Source organism: Mizuhopecten yessoensis, unplaced genomic scaffold (genome assembly GCF_002113885.1).
Source record: "Mizuhopecten yessoensis strain PY_sf001 unplaced genomic scaffold, ASM211388v2 scaffold4121, whole genome shotgun sequence".
Taxonomy (NCBI): Eukaryota; Metazoa; Mollusca; class Bivalvia; order Pectinida; family Pectinidae; genus Mizuhopecten; species Mizuhopecten yessoensis.
Window position 1 is genome coordinate 717791 of NW_018405386.1, and position 18864 is coordinate 736654.

Sequence of the window (18864 nt, forward strand, 5' to 3'; positions counted from 1 at the left end):
TAGAACAAGGTAATTTTCATTCTTAACCTTTGTTGGGCTCCATCCTAGGAACCAATCAGCCAAATATGAAGATTATATACCTTTTAGTTCTTCAGAAGAAGTCGTATGAAGTTTTTGACATATTTGACCCCCGTGACCTTGAAAGTAGGTCAAACTCATTTTCTTCCTCAAGCTTTATTGGGCTCTATACCAGATAGCTACCAGCCAAATATGAAGATTCTATACCCTTCAGTTCCTCAGAAGAAGTCATTTGAATCTTTTTACACATTTGACTCCTGTGACCTTGAAAGTACGTCAAGGTAACTTTCATTCTCAAACTTTGTTGAGCTTCATCCCAGGAACCAATCAGCCAAATATAAAGATTCTAAACCTTTTAGTTATTCAGAAGAAGTAGTTTGAAGTTTTTGACATATTTGACCCCTGTGACCTTGAAAGTAGGTCGAACTAATTTTCATTCGCAAACTTTCTTGGGCTTTATCCCAGGAAGCCACCAGCCAAATATAAAGATTCTATACCTTTCAGTTCTTCAAAAGAAGTTGTTTGAAGTGTTTAACAAATTTGACCCCTGTGACCTTGAAAGTAGGTCAAAGTCATTTTCATTCTCAAACTTTGTTGCGCTCTATCCCAGGAAGCCATCAGCCAAATATAATGATTCTATACCTTTCAGTTCTTCAGAAGAAGTTGTTTGAAGTGTTTGACACATTTGACCCCTGTGACTTTGAAAGTAGGTCAAAGTCATTTTCATTCTCAAACTTTTTTAAGCTCCATCCCTGGAAGCCATCAGCTAAATATGAAGATTCTATACCTTTTAGTTCTTCAGAAGAAGTCGTTAAATTTTTGACATATTTGACCCCTGTGACCTTTAAAGTAGGTCAAGGTCATTTTCGTTCTCAAACTTTGTTGGGCTCCTACCAACAAAGCTTTCAGCCAAATATCATGACTCTAGGCCTATCTGTTCTTCAGAAGAAGTTGTTTAAAGGAAAAGTTGACAGACGAGGACGGACGGACGCCGCACCACGACATAAGCATATTGGATTTCTGATTGACCCGAAAAACTTGATCAGGGAGATGTCAGTAACCTTCCCATGAAATATTAATGAAATCCCTTTGCCAGTATTTCAGCTTAAGTTGAAAATGTAAAATGTTAACGGACGACGGACCATGACGGACGAAGACGAATAGCAATAGGTCACTTGAGCTAAAGCTCAGGTGACCTAAATAGCTAGACCGTACAGACAACGTACGTCAACTCGAATCAGAGTCACGAAAACAAACACTCCTCAGAACTCCTAAAATGCTCAAACCGAATTGCACGAATTTCACCACGAGTTAGAACTCATAGAATGCACCAGAGATAAACATTTTGTTTTCAGCAATTATTTGAAGTATGGATTATTATTTGGAGAAGAGTATCAGAAGACTTTATGTAACCCACAGGTGAGTGTCAGAGATTCTACTTTCTATTTACCATAACGAAACATATAGCGGAAGCATCCAAGACTGAATTATGCGCACGCACCCCCAAATGGAAGTGGGTCCGTCATTTCGTTCTCTGGACAGAATCAATAAGCTGCTCGGCTCTCGCCAAGAGCGGCTTAAAAAGTGGCGATACAAAACGGTCTACTTACCAGCTGACCTAGACTTACCATGGCCTGGGTGAATTTCATTCTTTCCTCCATAGGGTGGTATGTTTGTGTTAATGATAAGAAGGGTCAGGCTTGAAGAGTTCTCGTACAGAGTAATGTTCAGCTCGATAATGTAACTACTGTCGGCTGATAGCGTTTGTGGATTGAGCACAAATGCAGGAGAGTTAAATTCTGAAATATCAATGTGATGACGAAATCAGACATCGACATAATTATCAGCTTGTTATCATATATTTAAGTTGAGAATCTTTATGCTGGCCTTCAATCACACTACTGATAAATTATACAATTAATCATAACAAAGAAATCTTAGGAGGAACAATCAACATACATGTAAAATTTGAGAAAAGATCCCTGAGAAATAGCGACAACAAGAATTGTTTAAGGCTGGACGACAGGGATGAAAAACGGACAATGGACCTCAGACTACAAACAAAGAAGGATTTGAATAGCACACCATCTGATGATGGTGGGATTAAAAAAGCATGTAGTGGAAAAAACAGGTCACAGGGACATACAAAATTAATTCGATAAATTGGTGGGCTGTTTGTTTGGAATATTATTCAAGACATATATCCACATATGAAGTTTGATTACTTTGTATCAACAGGGTAATTGAGCTAAATGCAAAAGAAAATGAGTGGATCAACAGAATTGCTAATCATCTAACACTGGGGGTTCCTTTCACTTTGATACGTAGCAGGGGCATACAAATACCAGACCACACTCACCGCTCTCCAGCCTGGATTGCCAGTCAGGGAGTTCAGTTCTAGCTTTGGTTGCAGTGTTAAACCGAGAAACATTCCAAGAGTAACTGATGGTGGCCAGCTCAGCGTAGGTACAAGAGGAACATTCAGCTCTTAGTGATAATATGGAGCTGCTTGCAGTCTTTGGTAAGCAATTTAGACGGCAGCTGAAATACGAAAATATGGCTTCAACTGTGAGGTCCAAATTCAAGATAAGATTATGATATTATGCTAGCTGACACTTTATGCCATTGATTTACGTTAAGTGTATCACCTTTGAATTTTTTTTATTGAATTGTCTAATATTTCAGATTTACCTAGTTTCATTAATGAAAAAATGGGCAAATATCTGGTCAACATATCTGCATCAAGAAATTTCAACATATCTGCATCAAAAATTTTGAACATCTCTCAAATAGTTACTTGAGGTGGATTATAGTCCATCAAAAAGTCATTAAGCAAGGTCTCTTGATCCATGTGACCTCGAGAAAGTTCAAGGGTTTCTACAGTTTTTGTAGCATTTCATGCTAGCAAGTTACTCACTAAATATCATTACTTAGGCCTTTTTGTTACCAAGTTATTGCACAATGTATTGTAAAGCATCCCTAGTGGCTATATACAGATTTGGTTCTCTTTTCAAACTTTAAAAGTGCATTTTGATAATTCATATCAAAACCATCTGGTTGATGGTTAAAAAGAAGAAGATGTTTTCAGGAGCCTCAAATGTTACTCGATCCTTTTTTACCATCCTTGTCCTCCAAAACTGAATCATCATCACCTAGAGATACCTCCTGCCGAATTTGGTTGTAATTGGCCTTGTGGTTTATGAGAAGAAGTTTTAAAAAAGTTTATTGATGCAGGCACCACACAAAGGAGATATTAAGAGAGATTGCAATTGCAGACTTTGCCATTTGGGCAAGGTAAGCTAAAATATGAATTTACTGAACAGAAGTGCACCACAACTGTACGTTAAACTTACCTGATGTCAATAGCTGGTGGATTACCTGGAACAGACTGAATTCGTTGCTGAAAGTAGCTGAAAGATTGATTAGCACTGACTCTCAAGGATATGATGAATCCTAGGGAGTCTGAAACGTCCGAGTCACTGATTTCAAGTCTCGCATATCCATTAGATGTTTCCCTGAAGTTAGAACAAGACTGTTGTTGAAGATAGGTTGCAGTGGTGTTCCTAAGCAGCTCCTCTTCAAGGGCCAGCGCATTCCAGTCTGTGAGGGACAGAGCTTCGATTTGCACAGGAGCATCAACAAGATGGCCAATAAATGCAGTGTATGATGAGCGAGGTTTTTCACAAATCTTAGAGTAATTTCCTCCATCGCTTTCAGGAATATATGTCTTTACTGTATTGATGATGAATCTTAAACTTGTCAAATGTGTCAATTCATTCTGGACTGTGTTGACCCAGCTCTGAACCTCAGTCTTGATTGTCGGCAACGATGAAGACGATACAGCGTAATCAGTGAATGTAATAAAGTCGTTGAAATAGTTCACTTTCTCATTGATGATTTCAATCAAGTTGATCAAATCAGCGTACATGTCATCAAACCTTATCACCTGACTGTCAAACTGTATGAACTCATCCGTGAAATTTCCGTTAGCTGTCATGTTGCAGAAATCCTCTTTGGGAGGGTTAGTATTGAAGTAGGTTATGAACATCAAGTTGTCTACAGCAAGAACCAGGTCATCAATTCGGTTTAAGACAAAACTATGGTTCAGCCAGGGCTGTTGCGATATCTCATCTGGGAATAGGATTTCTTCATTGATGTCGACATTTAGTGTGTCGTAAATCGAACCTATGGCGATCAGTGTACATACCCAGTCGAGTTGAAGTGTAGCTGTATATCCTGGGCCTTTACTCATGTCGTAAGACAGGGTGAGTCCATCTATAACGTTAACACCCACGCCAAGCATACGTACAGACCCGCCAACAATGGCCGCGTTAGGTGGAGGATAGGACACACTGATGTACATTTCGTCTTCAAGCCAGATCGGTGAATGACGATTGTAGTACACTCTCAGAACTACTTTATATAATCCTAATTCCGAGGCATCGAAGGGAATATTGGGTTCTCCGACATGGAGAATATGCGTCACATTGCCGGATATTAGATCAATGTTGTACACGTTCCATTCATAGCGTGGATGGATATGGATGTCTTCACAAACTCCATCCCTGTATATTTGTACTATTGAGTAGATGTCGATATTTGCGCCTATGTAGATCGACATCGGAGTGTCCATGGAAGAGTACAGGGGATCTAATACATTGTTGCTGAAACAGGTTGGTAACACTGAAACCACAGAAACATTAACAGGATTTAAAGTACATGAGAGTGTACAGTAAATGTATTTATATTAATTGTAATCTTTTTTCAAAGGGGTATTTATTTACCATTTTATTTTCCAAAGTGGAGGGGTGGAAGCTGTAATCTGTTTTCAAACGAGGCGAAAACAGAACACTACCTCTAAAAGCAGGTTAACATAGGTAGCCTTCATTAAATAACTTTACATAATATGTAATGAAATATTACAAATATCTTTACATAATATGTAACAGTCATTTTCATATATTGTGTTATTGATTAACTTAGTAAGTATAGTAACTTGCTAATGTTGACTCAACACTTGCATGTTTTACTTATGTTCATTAAGATAATGATAAGAAGAATTTTATTAAGGGTCAGTGGATGGAAACAAATAAACGAAAGAAACAATAAACAAAAGCTCTAGGAAGCTTTTGACACAAATTGGTTTTTGAGCAGCAATGAATATTCCTATCATCTGGTTTATTTTAGCCACAGTATGAATTCTAGACGTTTCGATACCCGGTAGTTTGAGTTACTGTAAGAATAGGATGTTTCATTACTTTATAGTAAAGCAGACGAAAAATGCTTGAGGATGTAAAAATGGACATAAACAAACGGCGTACTAAGTTATTTTAAGCACCGTAATCTTATTAAATATCAAAACTTTGAGAAGTTCTATTTAATACGTGCACCGAAACATCCTGAAACGAAAGCATCTGTACCCAAGTGATGTCTGTGGTATTCTGTATAAGATTTCTTGACCATTTACAAACCAGAAGATTTTGCATTATATCGTTAATTAATTTCATGTTGTATTGTTTGTTGTGCCTACCGTTTCAATGTATATTGCATGAGAAATTATATTCAAAACCTGATAAAGATTTCTGTTTTGCCTGTTCCGAGTTGCTGGTTTGACTGTGCCAATGCTACCTTTGCAATCAAAGCGCCTTGTTTGAAACCATTTACTCAGAAATGATCAATATCATTACAGTAAATTTGTGGGTATAGTGTGCAGGTACGTTTTTGGGGTCAGATTTGGAAAAAGAAAAGAAAAAAAAAGAATGAAAAACAAATTCCTGAAAATAACCGCGGTATCAAACTAGAAAAATAGCATCAAAGGTAGCTTGGTGTTTATAACGCCGATTAATTAACAATTGATTTATTGGAGTGAACAATTCCAGGAACGTACCGCTCCGTACCGCTTGGAACGAGTGGATGATCTGCAGAAACTAAACGAAGAAAGTGTAGCTAATTCCAATGCCAGAGAATCGCCGATCAACTTATGTTTTGACATCTCAGCGGTTTTCCCATAATTATGAAAATGTAGTGTTTCAATTATAGGCTCTGTTCCATGTTAGTTATGTTGTTTTTTTACCAAATCGCTAAGTCTAATGTGCATGGTTTTTTTCCCGGCTCACTTTCATGTTGAAAACACGTGATCGATAACCTCTTGAATTATTTCAATATTTTGAAGCATCATAAAAATAGTGTATTCTGCTTTTATTTGTTTCCCTTCGAATAGATTTGAAGGGGATGTGTTGAATGTCCACGCTTCTAGTATAAACATATTTTTTACGATCCCTTTACGGTCAAATCAGTCTGTAGTTCTAACAGTGCAGTAGGGCTTCATGTCACGTGTTGAGGAGTGAAAACAACACCGTCCCTCAATCGCGACTGCAAGTAATTTCAATTAATTTGCAGTAGAGCTATTGTTAATAGGTTATCACTGATAGAGTGTCAGCTAATTACTGCATTGTAATTTGTATTAATTGTGGTGTTGAGTAGTGTCAATAATTTTCGCTGAAGCATGGTGATCCTACCTAGCCTATTGTCCGGGATCAGACGGTTGGTGGTTATGCCCTCTGGTCAACTTACCTGTAAAAATGTTACCTGTGCCCAGCTAGTGTTTGTCGCCAAATCATGACCACAGATTACCGATTTTAATCATTTTAGAGTAGGTAAAAATTGTGTCGCCAAAGCATTTCATTCTTTGTGTCTTCAATCTTATCATATATGATCAACAACTCCAAACAAATCTATATGAAGGGAGGTAATCCAATATGGCGGACCAGAAACTCGAGAATGATAACCCAAGAATGACTGATCCTGCGTATAGTGCGTTACCCCTTTTTGACATGACACTATACGCGCAAATTTACGGTAATTACACTCTAATATTATTCCAAAAATGGTGCCCATGGCTGCGGCAGTTTGTTGCATTACCATATTCTGGATGCAAAAGTTTTACACACATGAACAAATTTCACGGATTATTCAAGATGATTTTTATGCATAAAGATGCCTATTCACACCTGCTATCTGGAGCACTAAATGAAGATTCATTTATGAGTATTCATGATTATTTATGAATATTAATGAATTCTTCATTAACATTGACAGTATTCATTGTCATTATTAATTTGTCAATTTATCATGAATATTTTTGAATTTTTTATTAACATGTTTACATATTCATGATCACTATAAATTTGTCACTTTATCATGAATATTATGAATTTGTTAATAACATTCATGTATTCATGGTCCCGAAAAATTTGTCAATTAGCAATTGTCGTGATTATTGATGAATATACAAATCTGTATATGAATTTTTCTTACGCATTCATGTATTCATCAGGTCACTATTAATTTGTCAATGAATATTCATCAATGTCTTCACTAGATTAACAGGCCTGTTAGTTCTGAGTAACTTTATCTCACCTTCACACTCCATGGTTTGGTTGCTCTCCCCTGTACAGTACGCTCCACCACAGGTCGGCGGATGGTCACACGCCCTCTCTCTTATCTTGGTTCCTGTTCCGATGGATACTGAACACCTTGAATAGTTACCCCATTCTGACCAATCACCGTCAATGAGCACTGTAAATAGAACCATCATACAAAATCTATAAATAGATCAAAGGAAGAACAAAACAGTTAATATATTCAAGTCTTTCTATAAAACATTCATTACGGTATATTATGAAAAAAACTGTGTGTGTGTGGATATCTTGGCTCAAGAATGCTCAAGACCAAATTAGGATAAAATCCCTTTATCACTAGTCTATGGTAGAAGAAGGATTTTAAAGGTTTTACCTCTATTTCCCCTATTCAGACCCACCCCTCTGCCCCCAGGGGGGCCACACCCACAATTTATACAAAATTGAGTCCCTTTGGCCCAAGGATGCTCCAGACTAAATTAAGATAAAATGCCTTTTGATGGTTTATCCCTATGGTAGAAGGAGGGGGGGGGGGGGCACACCCACCGTTTATACAAAATTTAGTCCCCTTGTACGAAGGATGCTCCTGACTGAATTTGGATAAAATCTGTTTACACCTATGGTAGAAGAAGGATTTTAAAGGTTTTACCGCTATTTCCCCTATTGGGCCCAGCTGCCCATCTGCCCCCGGGAGAACCACACCCACAGTTTATACAAAATTGAATGCCCTTGGCCTAAGGGTGCTCAAGACCAAATTAAGTCAAATTCTACAGAGTCATTCAGGACTAGTAGTGTTTTAAAGGTAAAGTTGACGGACGGACGGCGACAGACACAGCACCATGGCATAAGCTCACTGGTCCTTCGGACCAGGTGAGCGAAAAAATAAGTTAAAAACAAAACAAACAAAAAAGGAAAGAAAATGGTCAATTTATTCTATGAAAGTGCTGCTTAATTAATTATTTTGACAGTAAATAAGCTACCTGTCTATGTGAAAACTGTTGAAACAAAAACAAGTATTGCGCGGCAATCCATAGTCCCCCACAGGTACCAATTTCTTAATATACCAAACTTCACATCTATCTCAAGATATATATAATTCTCTCTGTATACTTCTTGTAAACTACACTACAAGCCAAGACATTCTTGCATGCCAAATCTGGTTACTTCAGGTGAAATAGTATTCAAGATATGCCCCCAACAAATTTACATACCTGTCAACTCACCCGGATTGTCCGGGTCACACCCGGAAACAAGACCCTCCACCCGGAAAAAAATATGACCCAAACGGGTCATCATTTCACCTGGTTTTTTTAATCTATGACCTGAAAAGACCCGGATTCTCAAATCTAGCCTCATTTTCAGTTATTCATGTGTGATCCTCGGACTTCATCCTTGTATTGCGTTTGTACAGTCGACTGTAGGCTGTCAAATTAGCTTTGAAAGGTGTGAACAAGTGATTATAAGTGTCGATGTCTGAGTAGAGCTGATAAACAATGGCCTTGACGCGTGACTAAGACGGATTATTGATTGGACTTGTAACAATGCAGGTATAGGTACTATACTTAACGTTAGATCCATTATATATAATGAAAACGTGTTGCGGTGCGATAATTGCAGTTTATTATAGACACATGACTCCGACGTTAATCGACGACAGACTGATATAAAAAAAGTCCAAAAAACGTCAGAATAATTCGAACTAAATGAAGAGTAAATGTATTGGTGATGCTTCAGGAAATTTCGTAAATGTAAAGGTACAAGAAATTTGAAAAATCCACAATACAAATGGCTTTTGGATAAACTGACTGACAGTGGCATAGATTGCTCGAATGAAGATATTAGTATTTTAGAATTAGCTACAGGATGAATTCTGTGATTATCAGCTATCACCACTGGAACAACTTACAGATAAGTTTGAAAACCCAGAAACAGACATTGGTGAATTTTGGTGTGACATGGGGAAGCAAAAAGATATATTTCAAGATGACCTAAGATTTGGACATTTGAGTAAACTTGCAAAACCGTTACTTGTCCTCCCCAACTCTAATGCTGACAGTGAAAGGGCTTTCTCCATGATAAGAAAAATTCAGTCAGATACCAGAAGTGATCTGGATATTTCAACCATATGTGCCCTGCTTTCATGTAAACTAAACCAGGACACTGTCTGTTATGTATATGAGCCTTCAGACAAGCTTTTGAAGGCAGCAAAATCAGCAACCATGAATTATAAAAAAAGTCACATTTAAAGTTGTAAAATTGTTATTTAATTCCTATTGGTTTCCATATACATAATGGGTATAGTATATCAAAAGAGGGCGAAAATGACGCTACGCGTTATGACCCTGATTTGAAAACCCCAGAGAGGGTCATCACCCTGATTTGTATGCTGAGAGGTTGACATGTATGAATTCAAAACAAGAGGCCCAATGGGCCTGAATCACTCACCTGGTATTCATCTTACACTTGTTATCTTAAAAATGGACTTAAATACAGCTGCAGGCAAAATACCAGTGTTTGATTCAAAAGAATCCATCAAAAGATATACATGTGACCTTGAAAGTCAAACAAGTACATTAAGTTAAACAGACTTTATAGCCTTTCGTACCAGCATGCTTCTGGCCAAATATCATTACCCTGGACCTTTAGATTATTCAGAAGTTGTTTAAAGATTTCAACATATTTTACCCCTGTGACCTTGCAAATAGGTAAAGGTCATTTGTTTGAACAAACATGTCAACCTTCCATCCCAGCATGTAACTGGTCAAATATCATCATCCTGGTCCTTTTAGTTATAAAGAAGAAACCATTTACAGTTTCCATCATATTTGACCCCTGTGACCTTGGATATAATTCAAGATCATTCATTAGAACAAAATTGGTAGCAATTCATCCCAGAATGTAAATGGCCAAATATCAACACCCTAGGCCTCTTGGTTATTCAGAAGTTGTTGAAAGGTTTTAAACTTATTTGACCCCTGTGACCTTGGTTATAAGTCAAGGTCATTCATTTAAACAAACTTGGTAACCCTTCATCCCAGCAAGCTACTGGCCAAATATCATCATTCTAGGCCTATTGGTTACTGAGAAGAAGTTGTTTAAAGTAACAAGTTGATGCCGGACAGACTGACGGACGACAGACGTGGCATAAGCTCAGGATAAGGTCAAAGCATAAGTCACAGTGACCTACTTTTTGTATTTGACACTCTGCCATCCCAGGAATCCAGGTGAAATAATTAAGAAGATATGCCCCTAACAAACTCGTAAGTCTTTTCAAAGGTTCAGGTCAAAGGTCAAATCATAGGTCACAGTGATTTATATTTTGTACTTGACACTCTGCCATCCTTGGATATACTTGCATACCAAATATGGTTACTTTAAGTGAAAAAGTATAGAGGATATGCCCCAAACAAACTTTTTTCAAAGGTTCAAAAGTTCAAACCATAGGTCAGTGACCTACATTTGATACTTGAACTTTGCCCTCCCAAAATGTACTTTTTTAACAAATCTGGATACTCTAGTAGTTGAAAAAGTGTAGAAAATATACCCCCAGACAAACTTTTTCAAAGGTTGAGGTCAAAGGTCAAACCAGAGGTAACAGTGACCTACCTTTTGTACATGACACTTAGCTATCTCAAGATGTACACGTTTTTGCATACAATAACCAAATCTCGATACATCAGTTGAGATGGTATAGAGTATATGCCCAGACAAACGTTTTGGACGGACAGACAGACCGAGTAAAAACCTTTATAATATAGTTCCCCCAGAATCAGTTGGGACTAAAAAGCACTATAATATTAATTTATAAATAGGGCTAGCATATGTTTTATTTATTTGCTTTCATTAATTTATTAAGTCCCCCAAACTTAGTTGTTCTTATATTCTTTTCAAACCCTGTTAACTTCATCCGAATGTTCTTTTCGTACCCCGTTAACTTCATCCGAATGTTCTTTTCGTACCCTGTTAACTTCATCCGAATTTTTCACAGATACTACGATTCTGGAAACTTGGCACAAGTACTGGTGGCCATGTGCAGTTGTGCAAGAAGCATCGTTTTAGCAGCTGCCCATCTAAGATCGCCACGGCAGTTTCTGGTTGGTCAAAGTTCAGATATTGTGCAATTTCACCCAAATGTTACATGATTAATTTAAGCATTGCGAACATGTGATTTCCGTTTGCATTATTTAAAACTGCAGGACTTGTTTGAGGATTGTTTTTTTTTATAAGAAACGTTGTCGAAATTAATGGGTATGTTTTGTGTTACAAAATAGTTAATTGGGGTCTTAGTGCACAGACAAGGAATAATATAGATAGATCTGTGAGTTCAAGTTCAGAGGCCCTACCTGGCAAGCAAGTATCCACTTTGGTATGAGCTGTGCTCAAGACCAGGGTAAGGCTCCTATTGGCTGGTTATATAATTAGGGTACTCTCTTTAATCTGTGTACTTGATTATGATTGGTTGTTTACAAATTCTGGTGTAGTCTTACATCTAGTGAATTTGTAAATCATTTCAATCTGATTTGGGCTTCTGATGACATCTCAGTGTGGCAAAATGTCCAATCATTTTTTGGAAAATTGCATTTAAATTTTAGTATATACAATAAACTGCCAACATCATAGTTCTTATAGTCTTTTGTCTGTTGGATTCGGACCACAATTTATTTAAATATTGTGCATACATACCTTGTTGACAAGGAAACGTAAACGAACTATTCCCGGCACAGGCCAGTCCTCCATTGCACGGGCTGGGCTTGTCACAGTCACGAACCGTCTGGTAGCTACCACTACCGCACGTGACACTGCACGAGGTGTTGGTCCAGTCTGACCAGCCACCGTCAACTTGCGATGAAATAATACAGTCTAGATTTATAACACTGTATTCAAACTATACTGTTTATCATGTGTATTACCATGGAATTAAATTCGAGGGCTCTATATAAGTCCTTGGTATTACTAGCCGACCCACGCAAGCGAGCTCCGACAGAAAAGGGAGATATTTTTGGCGGGAATTCCTCATTTCTGATTTACGATAAATGTCCACTGTTATTAATTAGTTTACGAATGAAATATAATAAATTCATTTAATAAAACCATGATATCATTATGCAAATCTAGGGCTTAACTTAGATAGTATAATTCCGCGTGCAAACTGAACTACTATTTACGGGGATTAAATCTCAATTCATACAATTCTAAACAAAATATTTTACTAGGTTTTATCCACTCAAGTAAATATTTCTTAATAACAAAATCATGAACTTTTATATCATTTAATTCCGTTGTTAAAAAATAAATTTACCCGGCAAAGGGCAGGAGACTTCTTTCTCGCCAACGGAAGATCCGCCATCAATACACAAAGCATCGTCTTGAACAGCAAATTCATCAAAAGGCGTGCATGAACAATTTGGACTGAATATGTCGACACAATCACCCACACACGTTTGATTCGGGGCGACATAGTTGGAATCCCAAAAGCAGAACCGAGTCCGGTTCTTCCTTCCGTAACACGGAGTTATACCCGAAGCTTCGTTTTCACAATTAGACCAGCTGCTCCATGAAGCCCATTGGTACGTGTTCGGAGCAATCGTCCCTGTCGGAAAGAACATACATCTTACAAATATATGTATATATCAATTTTAAAATCATCTTTTTGCTATTGTTACTGGTCAGTGGCGGATCCAGGGGTGGTCACCCGGCGCACGTGACACACCCCTGTCCGTGACCAGAATTTGTTTTTAATTAGTGAAATATAAGACCGCGTCAATCGTGTGACACCCGGCCCCCTAGCACTGTTCGGTGTATGCACTGAAGCTACACATCACCATTTTACCGTTACGTATGCATTTGACCGTTACTCAGTGACGAACAAGAGGCTCAATCAGGGGCGGATCCAGGTTTCCTAAAAGGGCGGGGGGCGGGGGGGTGTCTTCCCCTCTCCGTAAGGGGGATTTGGGGGATCTGCCCCCCAAAAAATGTGTTTTCTAGAACGCCTCAGAAGCGATTTAATCTAGATATAATCTAATCTAATTTCGTGGTTTAACTAACATTCGTACAAGGCGAGTTAAAATGCTAAAATGCACAGAGAGAATGCTCACCTTCATTGCATTTACATACGCTTCAAAATCTCACATTGTCTATCTATCAGGACAGAGACGTATAAAGCCATGTGTTATATACGTCTCTGATCAGGACAATATGTAAGCAAGGCTCTATATTGATTCCAATGAATCGAACTGATCCCACAGATATTTACTTCTTTTATAATTAACGATTAACAATTGATAATAACGTCTTTTTCTACAAATATTTGAAGATTGCCAAAAAACATTTCCATCTTTGACAAACATTTAACAAAGGGCCCTCTGTAATAACAAACCGAGATCTGAAAAAACCCCGAAATAAGCGTCGAGACACCGGTCATTTGCACTCTTTGCTTCACAAAGGAAACAGACGTTTTCGAAAACTCGCTAGATAAGTTTCCAATTACTGTTGTGTTCAAAACAAACTTAGCATTTAGCAATAAAATAACGGGTTTTTCATATTATTTTTGCCATTTTACATAAATATGACTTTTTTTAAATATGATTATTTCTTCTTTTTTGGGGGCTGAGGATGGGTTTGGGGTCAATCATAATATTTTAAATTATAATTTATGCCTCCAATTTATGTGCGCAAATATTAATTTAAAGAAACTCTTTTCTTTTCTGTGTTCAATATTTCTTATAAATTACGTTCCATAAACAGCGGGAAAATCCTTGAGTAATAAAAAAAATAACAACTTTGCACTTAGCGTGACTTGGCCGTCGAAAAGAAAGAGAAGCCTGGATGTAAAAGAAAAAACCCGGAGTTCCCAAGTGTTGAAAGGGCGGCAGCAAATCAGTGTGGGTTTCTTCAGTGTCTCCGAGCAGACGACACAGAAATACAGGGGAAAGCACATTAGTCGTCTCCTACGATAACATCACTAAACTTTTCACAAAAACAATTATTTCTAACACCATAAGAGTTGAGTGTTGCAGACGACACAGAAATACAGGGGAAAGCACATTAGTCGTTTCCTACGATAACATCACTAAACTTTTCACAAAAACAATTATTTCTAACACCATAAGAGTTGAGTTGCTACCGATTTTTAACTGTCTACCAAATATATACTATTTAAGTGTATATTGAAAATTTAATAAAGAAACGACACACATTGATCAATTATCGCGGAGACGAATTCAATTAGCGATATATCTTTTCTACCTGTCATTTTTTTTTTAAATATTGGAATATTTCATAATCTGTAATATATCTAATTAAAATAAATTAATTTTAATAGTTAACGCGTTCAGTAACATAATCAGTTGGTAATTAAGATGTTTTGTAAAAATTTAGTCCCTTCAAGTTCGTATAATATAAGTGGTTTTTTAAATTATCAGTTTTTTGTCCGTTTTAATCGGTTTTTGCGAAAATGGTCGACATTTCAATTAATGATACGAAACAGATTAGTAACCAAACCCTTTCTTTTAAATTGAACAACAATTCTAAAACAAATCTAAATTCTAATCCGATAATTGGTCAAACTAACGTGGTTTTCTTTTAAATTAGAAGAACAATTTAGGCACAGAATATCAAAATTCCAATCTGACTATCAATCAGAACAGTTTAATAAAAAAAACTTACCATAGACATAAAGGGCGGGCAGGCTGCATAAAATAAAAATTCCAAAAACCAGGAAACATTTTCGAAAATCCAACATTTTCACAATCTGTATATTTTCTAATTCCCCATGTTATGGTGTGGTTGTTCGGTAGTGAACGATCTCTTAAATAATTAAAAACACGGTCAGTTTCGACACCTTTAAATCATCATGGATCGATTTCTGTCAATATTTACAGAAACCTGACATCATGAAATCATGTATCGGCATCTGTTTCTACCTGCATGATAAAAGCATGGCATTTTGTCAGCCTCCTATCTAACCGACATATGACGTAATTTAATGTATTGTCAGGTTTAATGAAATAAAAATAAAATTACAAAATTACTTTGCTTGGAAATACGCATTTACAGATATTGTTTTTCATCGTTAATAGAGATGGATATAAATTATAAATGTTTTGATAGTAATTTGATTGAAATTGAAAACTTACAACGAGGGATAATATTGATATGTATTTCATTAAGTTGACAAATCTTCCTAAATTGATCGTCAGCTTCGTTTAGAACATCGGCTGCTTGTTTTGATGTGGGCCAACCTATGCTGGCCTTTGATCGATTGCAGAAACAAACATGATGGCTTTGGTAGCGGCGAATAGATATATACGCACCAGAGGTTGACGTAAAAGAAATATAGATCCATGTAATTAGTTTTCCCCTGGTGTCATTTTAACAACAAAGAGCGTGTCTGATTGATAAATGTTGTTAAAAATAACAATATTCATATGAGTTCAAGTAAGTGTTTATATTAGCACTATCAGAGAATGTACACGCGCCAAAAGTGCACAGCTACATAGCGTCATATCAACCCTCGGGTTTGGGTATTTGGTTTGAATCTTTACATCGTCAGGATTTTTAACCTTTTTTTTAATATATATACGGTTCTATGAAGTGATGTGAGAACATAATGCCTGCGCAATCGGGAAACTTCGGCACTTTCCGTACACTAGAAAAACTCTGGGCAAAATCTTTGAGAGTTCGACTCAAGCATGATTTTTTGCTCAAGCAAAGTTATTTTGTAACTCACTTAAATCATGTAATACCATAAAAAAAAAAATGAAACATTGAAATCAGTTTTCGGCTGTAATTACGTTCTTCTTGATTCTTGAATATCGTTGACATAATGTAATCTTTTATTGATTCATCACAAAAACGAGATATTAGGCTTGAACACAAAATTCTTAGTTTGAGCAGTGGAATGGTTTCATGGATACAGGCCAGGGTCTTCCCCCGTTTCAGTTTATACTGAGAACACTGTTTAGATTCCTTTATTGCTTATTTCATATTTATTTTTTTCCATAAAATTCCTGCAAGGTATGCTTTTATTTACAGAAATTAAATATCAAATTTATAGTCATGCAGGTGAAACTGTTTTCAATGATATTTTAATTAATGGCACGGTACTTCTTAAATGGTCCTATGGTCAAGTCACCGTACTTGGATATGACGTACGTCATCATGACACTAGTTGTAAGATCACAATCAATTTAAGTCAATCTGTTGGGTCATGTACAATCAAGCTATTTGTTTTAGCGATTGAATCTTTATGAACAGTGTACACGATTTTAAGTGCTATATTTAATTATACATTAGCCATTTATTTGTTCTCGTAAACACAACAATAACCTGTACCAATAGAGGCCCCGGCCAATCTGGCCATCACGGCCGGATGCTACTGTTTGGTTTACCATTTACACCATTGATGGTCAGTGCAAACAAACACCTTCACGTTGACGTATTGTTGGTCAGTTGTTTACCCATCACGATACAAATTTAGCCTTAGGTTGTTTCAAGGTCACCGTTATTAAAGGGACTTATAGGTCCAAACTANGGGGGGGGGCGGGTAACCCATTCGTCTTTACACAGCAGGCGTATCATTTTTCCAAATATGCGTGGTTAGCGACAGAGTAGAAACCAGCGCAAGACGAGGTCCTCAACGTACCGGGAGTGACGCTCACTTGCGGTCTCTGTCACCCCTAAAACATAACGAAATCGAAGGTTCTGAACGCGCACTTTGTGAATGACACAATGCTAGTTTTGTCCTTTCATATACTTCAAAATAATCGCACGGCAGCGTAACGGTACAATTGACCGGTTTTAAAGTCGAGTGTCCTTACTGTGTTAACTCAAAGAACAGATATCAACCTAGCGATTGGTCAGGATGGTATTTTTCACTTAAAACCAATCGAAGAGCAAATCTTGTTCCTTCGTTTTTGTCATGACATATTCCAGGGGTGCAGGAACCGTCATCCTCCAGGGGTTACGCTCACTTTTCGCTTTCTGCACCCCTGGAATATGTCATAGCAAAATCGAAGGCTCAGTGTGCGCCGCCTTGTGTATGAGACAAGAAGACTAGTTTGATCATTTGATGTACATCAAAAGAATCTCGCGATCGCCTAACGGTAAAGTTGACTGGTTTTGAAGTCGTGTGTCGCACCTTTGTAATCTTCAAAGAACATGTATCAGCCTTGCGATTGGACAGGGTTTTATTTTAACCTGAGACCAATCAAACAGCTTGCCGCGTGCCTTCAATTTCGCTATGATATATTCCAGGGGTTTAGAGAGCGTTACCCCTGGAGGATAAGGAGGAGGAGGAGGAGGAGAAGGAGGAGGAGGAGCCGCCTTAAGTAAGTGAACATAACCCCCTGGAATTTCGGGACCGGCATATGTTACCAGTTGGTTATCAGGTCTTATCCCCCATACATACAGGGTCATATTGACATAGATCGATGTTGTTTAATTGAGAATTAGCCAAGATGCTTCAAAGCTTATAAGATTAAAATCCTTTCTTCCATACTGAGAGATCCATTTTTTTTTAAACATTTCCCTATATTTCCCACGTTGGTTTCCGCTTCTTTGCTCCCATCCTCGATACTCCATGGATTGCGCTCACTTTTGCTCTCTGTACCCCTGGAATATTTCATGGCAAAATGGAAGGCTCAGTGAATGAGGCGAGAAGACTATTTTGATCCTTTGATGTGCATCGAAATAATCTGTCGGTCGTGTAACGGTAAAATTAACTGTCTTTGAAGTCGGGTGTCGCTCCCTTGTAATCCCCAAGGGAGATATATAAGCCTTGCGATTGGTAAGAGTTTTTACCAGAGACCGATCGAATAGCTAATCGCGTGCCCTAACTTTTGCTATGACATATTCAAGAGGTACAGAGAACGAAAGTGAGCGTAATTCCTGGCGTATCGAGGGTGCTTTGCCCTCTGGAGGGCCAGTTGTACGTTAATGCAACAATGAATATCATTGACTCAGAAATGCCTCAGTCTTTTGGGCCAACTGAGCCGATAATAATACACTGTAAATAACTTTATTTTCGGGAAAGATAATTTTCACATTAATTTGCGACTCATCCGCGAATTTTAGTCTTTCGCTGATATTATTTTTATACACAATTGCTAACATTAATATTTAACTATAATTCTTTCAAATAAAGCCACAGGTTAAATTCACAAATTCAGGTACACACACAAATAAAGCGATTTACAGTATGTGAAAACTTCGAGATAAATAGGAGGTTCCATATATCAAACTCGTAAAAATGAAGTTCAAATTGTACATTATGTTATCTTGGTTTGTTCCTTGTTCGTTATGTACTAAGTAAGGAATATTACACGTATCATCAAGTATAAGTATTCGTTATGTGATCACTGCGAAATCAAACACTTTATGTTCTTAACTTTCTCCGAAAACACGTATTCGTGTATTTGTTTCCCCCCCC

The 18864-nt window shown here is 37.5% G+C and overlaps 1 protein-coding gene across 1 annotated transcript in view; it reads right to left on the minus strand.

Annotated features, from left to right (window-relative positions):
* The window catches only part of LOC110448622, a 45941-nt gene that overhangs the window by 26458 nt on the left and 619 nt on the right, over positions 1 to 18864 (minus strand). Inside the window, exons 2-7 of the mRNA XM_021494980.1 lie at positions 12736 to 13026; positions 12120 to 12275; positions 7438 to 7596; positions 3372 to 4701; positions 2378 to 2559; positions 1647 to 1817 (exon numbers count right to left, since the gene is read on the minus strand). Of these exons, the coding sequence (XP_021350655.1) occupies positions 1647 to 1817; positions 2378 to 2559; positions 3372 to 4701; positions 7438 to 7596; positions 12120 to 12275; positions 12736 to 13026 (2289 nt within the window). The remainder of the gene's footprint in view (positions 1 to 1646; positions 1818 to 2377; positions 2560 to 3371; positions 4702 to 7437; positions 7597 to 12119; positions 12276 to 12735; positions 13027 to 18864) is intronic.